General features: G+C 35.9%; 1 protein-coding gene across 2 annotated transcripts in view; it reads left to right on the forward strand.

The window, feature by feature from the left end:
* PARVA (parvin alpha) overlaps positions 1–7,457 on the forward strand; it is a 66,287-nt gene extending 58,830 nt beyond the window's left edge. For both annotated transcript variants that reach the window (XM_068685384.1, XM_068685385.1), the window contains exon 14: positions 2,498–7,457. In XM_068685384.1, the coding sequence (XP_068541485.1) occupies positions 2,498–2,574 (77 nt within the window). In that variant the 3' untranslated portion in view covers positions 2,575–7,457. The remainder of the gene's footprint in view (positions 1–2,497) is intronic.
* The last annotated feature ends 5,484 nt before the right edge of the window (positions 7,458–12,941 follow it).

Raw genomic sequence — 12,941 nt, forward strand, 5'->3', positions numbered from 1 at the left:
TGTAACGTACACGATTTTCTTAAAAGATGTAGGTGTTGTGGAAAAAAAATAATTAAAAAGTTCACTTAACTGTCTTTGAGTGCAGGACCTAAACATGCATATTTTAAATCAGATTTAGAGCTAGAAACTGAAAGTAAAGCATGTCTTCAGTGAAGGTTTTGTTGCTGACATTAGCAGGACCAGGATTCCACTCCTCCTCAGTCACATAAATGCAAGGTTTAAATCCAACTTTTCAGGCTGGATATAAGACCCTTGATTTGCTATAAGTGTTCCATCTTAACAGCAGTAGGCATGCACACACAAAAATTGTCTCAGGATTAAGCCTATGCTGCTTGTGCATTTAATCTGGATTTACTCAGCCCATTTTTTCACTTTCATTGGTTGCTTGAACTCTTATCCACAATCATGCATAACTACACCAGTGGTGACTGTGTCACAAATTTTTATGTTTGAAAAAGTCATAGAACCACAGATAGAGCCACAGATTCATCTAGGTTGGAAGAGACCTCCAAGATCATCAAAAAGAAAAGGGGGAAATAGTGAAATCCATGGATCCAAGTAAAACAGAGTACCTGTGATCCCTTACTCCCCATGGAGGTTTAAAATTCTTATGGCATTTAATTTTTCAGGTATTTATTGCTCTAGGGGACAGCTAATTTTTCCAGTATAAATCAAGCCATAAGGATATTTCAGCATATATAAGACATTTCTTGTGCAATTATTGAAATACTTAATATGAAACTTCCTGCCCAATGTGAATGGAAAAACACATCTGTTTTATGTGTTGTTACATTGGGCACAGTGCCCATACTTAAAATTTCCAGAGAGCTAAAGAGTATTGAAAAGGATCTTACCCCAGAAGTATACACTAAATACTCTTTAAATTCCTGCACTGTTTCTTTGAGGTTCTTGGGGAAAAAAAAATGCTGAAAAGTGCTTCAGAATATGAAAAACATATTTAGTGGAAAAAAGAATGTGGTTAAGTAAGTGAGTATGAAAACCAATGATTTTTATGGGGTCAACAGTTTATTTGGCTTGTTTGCAATATAATTGAAAGGGTTTTAAAAAGCTTTCCATGACCTCTTACTTTAAAAATTGCCAGAACATTAATCTACTGAGTCTATAACAAATTCATTTGCAGTTTGAGTTTTTTCAGATTACTTCTTGAAAAGCCAAACTTAAGTTTCTCTTTTTGAAAATTTCAACCAGTAAAATGCTTTATGTTAGTCAAACACAATTAGCAATGGAAATAACTCATCTTCCTCTGTGAGCATACTGCTTTTTAGTGTGGACCTTTCTGTGGAATTCTGTTGTGGTGGTGGAATTTTATGGTGACTTGGCAAATACCTGTCAATTTATCTCTTCATTCATTTGAAGTTCTGTATTAGGAAATTGAGGTGTTATGCAGCTTGCTGTTGGCATCAAAGAGGAAACTTCCTGAGATATATACAGTGTTCCATACAGAGTGTAATATGATGTTGTAGGGCAACATGCCCTTCCTGTAGCTTTTAGCATTTTTTCTCCATTTTATAGTAAGCATTTTTGATCTGGTTTATTAAAAGTCACAAAACCATGGTTTCATACATAATTTAATCACATCTAGGTTTGATTGTTTTCATTTTGTCCACAGGTGTCAGTGTGCCATGTGGCTAATATCTTTAGCCCTTCAGTTAGCATACTTTAGGACACCATGCATAGCTCTGACTGGATGTATTGTTCAAAGTACAACCCCTTTGCAATCTGTGAAAAGCATCGGTATAGATAAATATAATGGCAAAACCGACAAAATCACCTGGTGATTACATACACAATTTACTAGGTTTACTTGGAGGCTTTGAGAACAGTGGGAGTATGCACACCATCTGCCCTCTGCCTTCGTGGACAATTCCAAGGACCAAAGTTAGGAGGCTGAGTTCCTATACAGTCAACAGAAAGAGATGGGGCCTTTCTGACGGGCAATTCTAAGTCCCTATTTGAGACTGAATATTTCTTGAAGCACTAATGTAGGCTGCTATAGTAGTACATGTCAGTTTGTTTTATAGATTTCTTGTATAATAATATTGACTTTCTCAACAACTTCCCTTGGAAACAGCAGGTATTCATTAGCTTTTTGTTTCACATAAATCATTTACCTTACATGTTGAGTGTCTAACAACTGATTCAGCCATGCACATCAGCGTTTTCAGAAAAGTCTTCAAGGGGCACTTTTATACCTAGCTTTTTAGAACCTTTGGAAATTTTCAAACAAGATGGTTGCATTTCTACATCATCAGCATTAGCCATTTATTTTCCTAACTGAAAGTGGTTGAGAAAATTATGTTTGAGTTGACAGTTTACATGTTATTTGCTTATATTTCTACTCTTTTTTACTATTTTTGTGATTCTAATGTTTATGGATATGAATCTGAGCAAAGAGAGGAAATAGAGAAGGGGCACTTCATCTGAAAATGTTTTGGCTTATGAAGTTACTAATAGTTTTTTCCTTGTCTTTTTCTAGATATTGTAAATTGTGACTTGAAATCTACACTAAGAGTACTATACAACTTGTTTACCAAATACAGGAACGTGGAGTGAAGAATTAATTTGGGACGTCTTAACAAAGAAAGCATCATAACTAGCATATTTTTCATCAGTATTCCTCTGCATCTTTGTCCTAAAAGGAGCTAAACCATTTATCTGAAGAATCTTTAATTGACTATTCACACACATCTATTTTCATAGAAGGTTTAAAGCTAAGGCTATGTAACACTAATACAAATTATGAAAAAAAAAAAAAAAAGTTTCAAGGAAGGTACTTGGTTATCTTCTCAGAGAATCCATGTCTCAATAATAACTGCATCATCACACTGTTTTGTAATAGGTGGAACAGCAATGAAAAAAGATTTAGTAACTTTAGTTCAAGTTAGACTTTGAAGTCAAACATAGGAACTTTCTGTATGAAGCATCTATTTTAACGTTTTTATGTGTATCTTTTCTAATCTGGGGAGGGGAAGAATATTTGCTGTCCATGGTAAGATGGTTGCATTCTAATTATGAGAAATATGCATGGGGAGAAACAGTTAAATACTGTTCACATCACAGCTAAAAAGAACAGACTTATTCAAGCACTTAATCCGATTAATTTATTTAGTTAGGTTTGAATTTTATGGGTACAAACTGATGTTGCTACTTATTCTTTCAGTCTTACTATAATGTGATACTCTGCTTTAACTATGTATTATTGAACATTCCACGAAATACACTTTGCAGCTTGTTCACTTAATTTTGTTCAAGGAATATATCTTTCTCGTCCTCTCTTTTTTTTTTCCTAAAGTACACATTTCAGGATAGCACACCTGTATAATAGTTTCCCCATGTTATTTGTATTAGCGTAGTATTAGAAAGTAAAAGAATGGCTTGTTTTTCTTTTAGTTGTTGGAACACAGGATTCCCAGGTTTCAAATTTAAATTTATTGCTAAATAAGATTTAGAATCTGTTCCTTTGATTGAAATTATGTTTAATGTATTTTGCTGCATGATGTCCAACATAAAGAATAATATATATTTTCCAGAAACATTCCTGTAGCCTTTCAGATACAAAAGCACTGTTTTTAGGTCAAAACTACTCCCATCTGCAAAGATTCTGTTACAGTGTAAGATTCTTTGGTCATTTTATATGGCTATAAAGAATATTTTTTTCTAATCATGACCAAACGTAAGCTGTTACCTGTTTGGTTTTAATTTTATTTTTATTTTTAACAGACATAAAAGAGAAATGGGAATTGATTCTTCCCTTAGACTGCTGTCAAGCACCAGTTATGTTTCCATAAAGAATCTGTAGAGACTGCCTGGCATGAGTACCAATCATTAAAAACTGCACTGGTACAAGCTGAAGAGTAAATTAATCATTTGTTAGAAGTCTTGATGTTAGTTTTAGATACCTTTCTAATAGAAGTGTTTCAGTGCAATCACAGATTCTTGGAATCCTGGGTTACACCGTAAGGAAAAAAATTCTTAGGCAGAAATTACTGGCCTACTGTTTAGAAGTCTTTGGACTGCTTAGTGTAGGAGAGAGACTTTTGAATAGTCATCCAATTATGGCAAAACTGGTATAGGTGAAAGGGAAAGGAAGTCTGTCAGTCAGCTCTTAACACTGTTGGTCTGAAGAAATGTAGTGCTGGTAAGAACAGTACATAACAGCTGTATGCTACTTATTATACAAAGCATAACGTATTTTTCAGTTTTTAGGGCTTCTATTTTTAATTAGTGCTTTCAAGTGCAACATTAGCATAAAGGGAAAAGAAGCAATTGCATTTGTCTTCGGTGAACATCAACTATCGTAAATATCAAGATGATATTGACTTCTGCTGGGGGGCTACAGAAATTATTCTGTAATAAATAAATCTCAATAAGGAAATACCAACTTTTACAAAGAAAATTCATTATTTAATTCAAAGGATAATATCTGGATATTCTCTGAACTCAGAAGTTGATATGTTACTGTCACATATGTTCTAAATATTTTAATTAAAATGTTTGTTTACCTCTATGTTTTTTTAACTGCATTTCTGAAGTTAGAGGTACAGAAAATAATGATTATTTGCCTTTTACCATCGGTAAATAACTGGACCTTTGTCAAAATGAACGTATGAGTTATATCTTTAATATTACTGATCTTTCTGAAAAGCTGCACAATAGGAATTAACCAAACATTTTTTGAGCAAAACAAGATGGAGCTTCTCATGTATACCAGCAGCAATTTCAGCTTATTTCAATGTCTGACATGTAAGTTTTCCATTTGCAGACTTAGATTATGGTAATTGTAGTAGTTCATTAACAAATGTGTGATTTTTTTTTTTTCCTGCAAATCCTGCTCAGCTGAAATGCTCTTTAAAGTCTTAGCAATGCCAAAATATTTTGATAGTCCTTGTTTTCAGGAGTGCACTTTGTTTAAAGAGAAGATTTATGTATGCAAAAGAAAAAAGTTAGGAACAGTGAAACTGTTTTCCACTTGGACTTGAAAACATGTATTTCTGTGTTATATTGGTGTAACATTATTGGAGATTTTGAAGTCTCTTAGACTCAATTTTCCACCTGTAAAAAACATAAAACTGACACAGAATTGTGAAATCCTCATGCTGAAATGCAATTATGCAGAACCATGGAAACATTTAAACAACATCCAACCTCTACACAAAGATCTGTCCTATGTTAAGAATTTCTGTAAATTATAAGTGCTATATAATCAAGAGTGCCCTATGTAAATATAGGCCCATGTGATAATTTTAACACATTCACACAAATAGTGTATGCTGCCAGGTAGGAGTGGCTCACTGCTTATATTTTGACAGTATAGATTTAAATAGCTATAAAATAAATATAAAATCTAATATACAGATTATATCTAATATTTATTACTTTGATACAGAATATTATAGAAATATAGAATACTACTGTAGGTAGTTGGCTCTTCAGCAATCAGTGTAGGCCAGCACCTTCCTGCAGGGAACTAAAACACTACATTAGTTGGCCAAATTCTGCTCACACATATGATGCTTGGTATTCTCGTTACACAGTATATATATGTCAATGTACAAATGACTACAGAATTGCTTTCACAATTTATGTTAGGATAGAAGTTGTTTAAGTTTTAGGTCAGTCCTGGTCTTATTTATAATGACTTTAAATGCTTAAATAGATCCAAATCAATGGATTTAGCCCATATAAGATATCAACAGTCACCTGGAGAAGCCTGTTTCTCTGACTTCAGAGGGAGCCTCTGATCTTGAGGGTGCTATCTCAGCACTTTGGGCTGCCTTAAGATCTCATGGTGGTATCTGGGTCTCATGCACCTAGCCATTGTGTCTGTAGTGTCCTGTCATCTGAAGGCCCACAGGTTGCTGAGACCCTTGAAAACCAAGAAGTTGTTAGCCTTATGTGAGGAACGGAAAGACAGTAAACATTTCTGTTCATGGGGCATTATGGAACTGCAAAAAGAACATTTTTCTGTGCTTCCCTTACTTCTAATCCATCTATTTGCCATTGCAGTAGTGTGGTAGCCAGGTTTATTTTGTGTTTAGAGACAGGCAACATCTCCCTATTGATGGATTCTTTTGTGCTCTGTCAACCACACAGAAATTAGTTTTTCAAAGAGAAGCTACAGATTCTTAAAGTATATCAAAAAGATGTCAAAATCTTAAGATCAGCTCCTTCCATGTTTCTTTCTAAGCTGACTGGCTTTTATGCGCCATAAAGAACAGACCTTAGAAGAAGGTATCAAAGAAATCTTTGCATGATTTTAACTGAGACACACACATCAGGCCCAATTGTAGTCCTCTGTGTTTCTGATGAAGTATTGACTCGCTGAGTCTCCTACTAAATGAGCTGACTGCAGGATATGTAGTTCTTCACATCTCTTAGTCAGTAGATATTTCCCTATTACAGGGGGAGCAGAAGCCCTTGCAGCTACATAGTTCAGGACCAGCAAGTGCTGGAAAAGGTCCTCATCTGTCAGAGGGTTACAGTATTTGAGAATGTTTTGCATTCAGGCAAACTGCATTGATTGACATAAATGATATCTGGTTGACCTTTTTCCTTACTCATTTTCATGAAGTATGTTTTAAAATTCCTATCTTAGTTTAATTTTGCAGATACCTTACTGCAATTTACGATAGTATAAAACAGAATGGCTTATAGAAGTGATGGGTTTCATTTCATTAGAGAAAAATATCTACGATATTTAATATACTATATACTAGCTTTAGGTCTAGTTTCATTTGCTCTTGTCTTCCCAGCGTAACAGCCACCATCCATGGCCTGTGTGTATGCCAAACACCCAAAAAGAGAACAATGCCTTGAAAGACCTCTTGCAGGATTTTCTGTACTGTTACCTTTGCCATTTTACTATGAGAATGAATGTGGATTTTCTCTTTGAAGTACAAGTAAGGGCAGAATAAATCCATTGTAGGAAGTTATAATTTGTTTTAAGTATGATTTTTATTGTATCAGAGGAAAAATTGAGATAGTAGCGTGAAAATTCAAAAAAAATCTGCATACCTCAACAACCACAGATATTCCAAAGATTTTTTTGAGTCATTTGACATTTACTAGGGCTAATGTTATGTATTTTGACAATATTTTCTGTCTGCCTATTTCTTTTAGTAATAATGATTTATTTTTTTCTGTTTAATAGTTTAGTGCTACACAGCAGCAGTTAGTGTCATTTAAATACTTGCTTCCAAATCTTAAGATCAAATTCAAGAAAAAAAAATATTTGCAAAATTCACTTCTTAAGGTGTGTATCTGAAAATAATGCTTAGTTTAAATTAAGCTGTGTTGTTTTCAACTACAGTGTTAGTAGCTTTCACAGAATCTCTTTTATGTACTCTGTAAGTGACACTCCACTGCTGATTTTTCCTGTGTTTTTTCTTCTGAAACTTTTGTTATGATCCACAATAAAATTTGCACCTGAAATTCAACACTGTATGTTGTTGTTGGGCCAAAATATGACATATATGAAAAAAAGCTAGGAAGGCTGTATGGTTTTATGTTCTCAGAAGTTCCAGACCTCTCTATTCATCTAAGCCATTCTCAGTTACCTCCTTGTGGGTGTACTTGGTGTTTATTATTATTTTCTGTGGAGGCTGGTGACAGCTGAAAGTGGGTTGGCAGAAACGGACATGTAAGCATATGCTCAAAATGATTAACAGCAGCAGGTCAGGAAAATTTTGTATTTGACTCAAAATGGCAAAGCATGCCTTTGCTTTAATATTGCTATGTTGAGCTCCTTTGGGGGGATTTTTCAGCTGGTTATAATGTTTTCTTCAGGGTAATTTTGTTATTTAAAATTTAACAAAATGTTAGTGAAATGTTAAAATTATCAAAATTAAACTGCCCATTTCAAAAAATAACTGTATTTAGGAAGATTTTACATATTTATTTTTTTTTATATAAACTTGTTTTTGTTGTGATCCTTTAATGCAGGAGCTTCATTGCAGAACTTGGAGCCAGTCAAAACTATAGGCATCTAAAGTGTCACAGATCAACAGTTTTAGCCACTGAATTACTGGAATGAATCCAGAAGCAGGTGTTTGATCTTTAGTCTGCTTGTAAAGCTGAAACTACCAAGCAGAGCTGCCCAATCAACAGGGTGAGTTTTAATGCCATTCTTCAATCCCAGCACTATTACTCAGAGCTGGAAAGAAGTATATCTGCTTTGGATCCACGGTCTTAAGCCCCACCATATGCACTTCCAGCTTTTGTCCCAAATTTTATGGGTTTTGTCCTGAAGAGCAAGTAGACTTGCAGTCATATATTGCAGTACAATAAAAAGGTGATGGTCTAGGTACCTCAATTTCTTCATTGTTAATCACCTAGAAAGTGAAAGACATGGAATGGATTGCAATGCCTTTCTGCACCCACGGGAGTAATTTCTCCTCTTTAGAAGAGTACTGTAACCTGCAATATGAATTTAAGGTGATAATTTTTTTTTAATGTTGGTAGCAGGGCATTGTTCACTTCCAAGCTGCAGTTGCACCTTTATATATAAAATAATTCCACATTAACTGCAAGAGGGAAAAAGTGCAGAAGAGGGAGCATAACTGGTGGTTATGTTGAAAAGGTGGAAAAGGTTTTGAGGGAAGAACATACCTTCAGAGCCTCCTCTAAAGCTTACCCCTGTATTTTAAACTATTAAAGGGTGATAGAATATTGAAATATTTTGAAGAGGGACCAGAACTAACGTCATGTCTATTTCAATGGAAAGTTACTGCTGAATTTTCATACAAGATTCTGCTGTTACTTTGAGTGCAAAACAGCCCCAAGAAGATATTGCTACCCCGCACAACCTGCAGCCTGAGGTAGGTGTGCATTTCCTCACCAAAGCAAGTAATTTCATCCACTGCTTCCCTCATCCATAAGCTGTGTTTAAGGAAATTGACAGACATGACTGCATTTTGTCTGTCAAGTCAGTTAAGGTTTCTTGGGCCTTCTCTGAATGCAAGTATTGTATTGAGTGCTGCATCTCATTTTTGGATTCCAGGTAGATTAAAACTAGAACTACTCAGCTGACCCATTGAGACTGGGTCAGCTCGGAACATGTGAAAGATAAAATTCTAGGAAATTTTCAAATACAAATTTAGACGCCTTCAGGGGAAGGTGGTGTTTGAACAGATTTTCCAGAATCGCAACTTTAGTGCCTGTATTCTGTGTGAGGAGCTGAAAATCTGCCTAGGGCCACACCGCTTACATGAACTGGGGACACAAGGGAGAACTGGGGAAACAAGGGAGAGCATCTTCTGCTTTCCTTCTGAGATCTCCATGTTGTGGCAGACTGCACAGACTGTTTCGTACTTGGTTCAGTTTAATATTATAGGGTACAAGCCTGAAAACATCTTTTGACTATTTCTCCCTCTCCTGGATGTTTGCACTATTCCAAGTCAGTGAAAATTAATACTAAACAAGCATGTTGGGGCTCTAAAGTCTTCAGCTGTGACTAATCAGCACCATTTACTGCTTAGGACTTGTGATACTGGGAAGAATGAATGGTACTGACTGTAGTTATGTCTCTGAATGATTAGTCAATTGGATCACATGCCAAACTTATAACTGTTATATTAGTTGTACAGATGAGAACTATTAAATTATGTCCAAGGGGTAAGGGTAGGGTGAAATCACTGTGTCCAGAACCTTTTTTATTTGTTTTTATTTACATTTATTTATTTGTATTGGATGACAGTACCTAGGTAAGGGGTGAGTATGTTATATTCCTGTGCACAGTCTGAAATTTGGAAAGTGCTGAAGGCTGTAGCCTCAGTTCAGGAAAATACTAAATTTACTCCAAATATGTGAAAAAAGTCCTCTGTGGTTTCTTGGAGTCTGTTTTGCCTAGAAATGGGTAAATATCCGTATCACCGTAGGAGGCCCCAGTCTCATTTACACCGAGGCCTGCATTATATTGTCTTCATATCTAAGCACTATCCTATGTAATTACCCCTTCAAAACCATTACCTTTAAGGCCTGCTTTTCTCAAAGGACCCCTGACAGCCGCTTTGTAAATTAGCTCATAAAAGATACATGCTTCTTGTCCACTCTTGTATTCATTAAGAGATTCACCTGCATGAGGGTTGAAAAACTAGGATAATTTATGTCTTGTCTTGTGAGGCCCTTGGAGATCAGATAACTAAATCTGTTGCAGAGTAGCAGAATGCTGCTGTCTGCTTTCAACCTTGGCACTAAGTTTTAGGCAGACATAACTCAGGTGTGCTTGCTGTTTGTTTCATATCCATGCCTTCAGGGTCTGTTGCACTAGCAGTTCTGTGAATGTATGTTATGATACAGTCCTCAACTTGAAAAGCTCACAGACTTGCAGGAATGTGGGAGGAGGAAAGCTATAAATGTACTTTACACAGAAGATTATGATAGGTATGGATTAGGAATCGAGTTGCTCTTTCAGTACCCAGTGTGTGTCTTTATGTTGTGGTGTAAAATGGAGCTAGAAAGTTATTAATGAGGCTTTTGTGGAATGCCAGTCCTTAGGAAAAAAGGGACAAGAGGTGTTACAAAGGCTTAAAAGATTACCACACTGCCTGTGGTAAAGATATCTAGGTGCTCAGCATCAAGTCACTGAAGCAAATAAGTATGTGCATTTGTTAGGTTGCTTGGGGAGGAATTTTGCCCATGAAAATACTGCAGGGCTATCACCTAGGAGGTAATTTACAGCATTACAAGGTCCATATATGTGAGTTAGACTTTTGCGTATGTGGTAGTAGCTCAAACACTTTAACATGTGTATTGTTAAAATAATAGAGTACTGAAGGTGTCAATCCTGGATTTCTAAGCCTTCCGGACCTCCAGATCTTTCTGAACTGTTTACAGTGGCACTTGAATAGACAGAAACAATATCATTGGAGCAGATCTGTATCCTTAATTGCATAAAAACCTTTTACATCTACTGCCTGAAACCAGCGCTTAGTTCAAACAGTGTCATAACCTTTAGCTTTATTTTTTTTTTGTGTTATCAGAACAAATTAACCCATTAGCTGCACAGACTCTATTGTGAGTCAGAGGTATATGACTCATGAATAGAACGCATTTCTATTCTGGTTCTAATTAACTTGGCCTCCACCCAAATCCTTCTTGTAAATGAAAGATACCAGATTAGCTGAAGTATATGATACATATATGAAGTATATGATGGTTTGTACTAAACTTACATGTGTATTTTTATGAGATAATGCTACAGAAAGATATCCCCATGAATGCATTACCTTAATAAATAAGCAACAGAAGTGCCTTATTTCACAGACTGTTAAAATATTGTAATTAATCTTGTTTGTTTACCACGTAAACTATAAGAGAACAAACAAACAAAAAAAGAAATGCACAAATTTAACACATTGAAAAATTAGACCTAGTCTTGATTCTGATGAGTGGAAAAGATGTTTATAGTTGTTGTATTTTCAGCAGAGGAGCCCAGAAGTGCAATATTAGATGGCATTTCCCTTTGTGATTTTCATAATTTTGCTATCTGGGAACTTTTATTCTTTTTCTCTCAAATGTAAAGGTTGAATAGCTCAGGATCCCTATCAGTACTTGTATTTGAATCACTGTGCCCTCTCTTAACAGAGCAATACCAAACCCAAATAAACTTCTCGTGTGTAAATTGCAGAGAGGGTAATCTGAGCCATTACTGAGTACAGCCTTTCAAAACAGAAGCAGTACAAACTGCATTTATGCAATTTTAAAGGAATAATTAAAAAACAAAACAAAACAAAAAAAACACACATTAACAGCCCATGCCTGTCTGACCTTCACAGAAATCAAGGCCTGAATCTTGTTTAACTTAAATCTTAACTTCTTTGTGTCATTGTAGGAACTCTTAATGCAAACGAGAAGCAGGCACACAGGTACTTGGTGGAGCCTTCCCACAAGAACACTATCTATCTCTAAAGAAATAAACTCAGAATAAAAGCAGAGGGTAAGGGGAAGAGAAAGAAATATCTTTGCACAAATACTTTATAGTTTGCAGAATCCTCATATAACACAGTAAGGGTGGGCCAGGTGGCCATAAAATAACCTAGATAACCTAGACAGATAAATTAATCGGGAGTATGCTCCATGTGCTACCAACTGTCCTGTGACTAATAAGTTAGTTTTCTACTTTGGCAGGTTCCATGGGTTTACTTGTAGCATGAAGAAAAGAGCTGGAGGGAAAAGGTCAGATTTTTAAAAGGGGCTTAGTTCGAGTGGCTCTGAAATGAAAACTTGCATGTGGACCACTACTTCCTAGACTCTGCAGTCCCACAGTTTAATTCCGGTTGGTTAGAGCACTTAATCAAGATATGCCTTCAACTCTGCCTGCCACCAGTTAGTCCTGATAAAGCCCTAACTGGGCTTCTCATTGCCTAAGTGGTGACATTAGGACTTCCATCAAAGCAAAGAAATTTGAGGCACGTATCAGACTCAGTTTCATTTAGCCAGAGCTCTATGTCCAGATCAGAGATTTTTCTGTCTTGGAAGGATGTTATCACCCTGTGCAAGAAAGACAGCCTGGCAGTAAATTTGCTACAGTACACACTTTCAGATCACTATGGGAAATTAACAAGTTGGTAGTAGGCAGATTTAGGGCACAGACTTAGCTACTGATGTTTTAAACAGTTACCCTGCTTTTCAGAACGTACATATTCCTCAATTGAAAGTTTTGAGTGTTAATTTTTTTTAATTCCATTGCTGATAGCTAGACTTTGCTTTTCATTCTTCATTTGAGATGGTAGTTTCTCTATGCCCATATTGTTTTGAGGTCCAGTTACCAAAACTGGATGGATAGCTGTTTTATGCATACAATTACATTTCCCCATTGAACAGAGCTGCTTTATGTAATCTGTAGACAAAGTCTTGTATGATCAACCAGGATGCAGAGCACAATGTGAATATAGGATAATAATGGCCAAGTTTCTCTCGGT

The sequence above is a fragment of the Anas acuta genome, chromosome 5, assembly GCF_963932015.1.
Source record: "Anas acuta chromosome 5, bAnaAcu1.1, whole genome shotgun sequence".
NCBI lineage: Eukaryota > Metazoa > Chordata > Aves > Anseriformes > Anatidae > Anas > Anas acuta.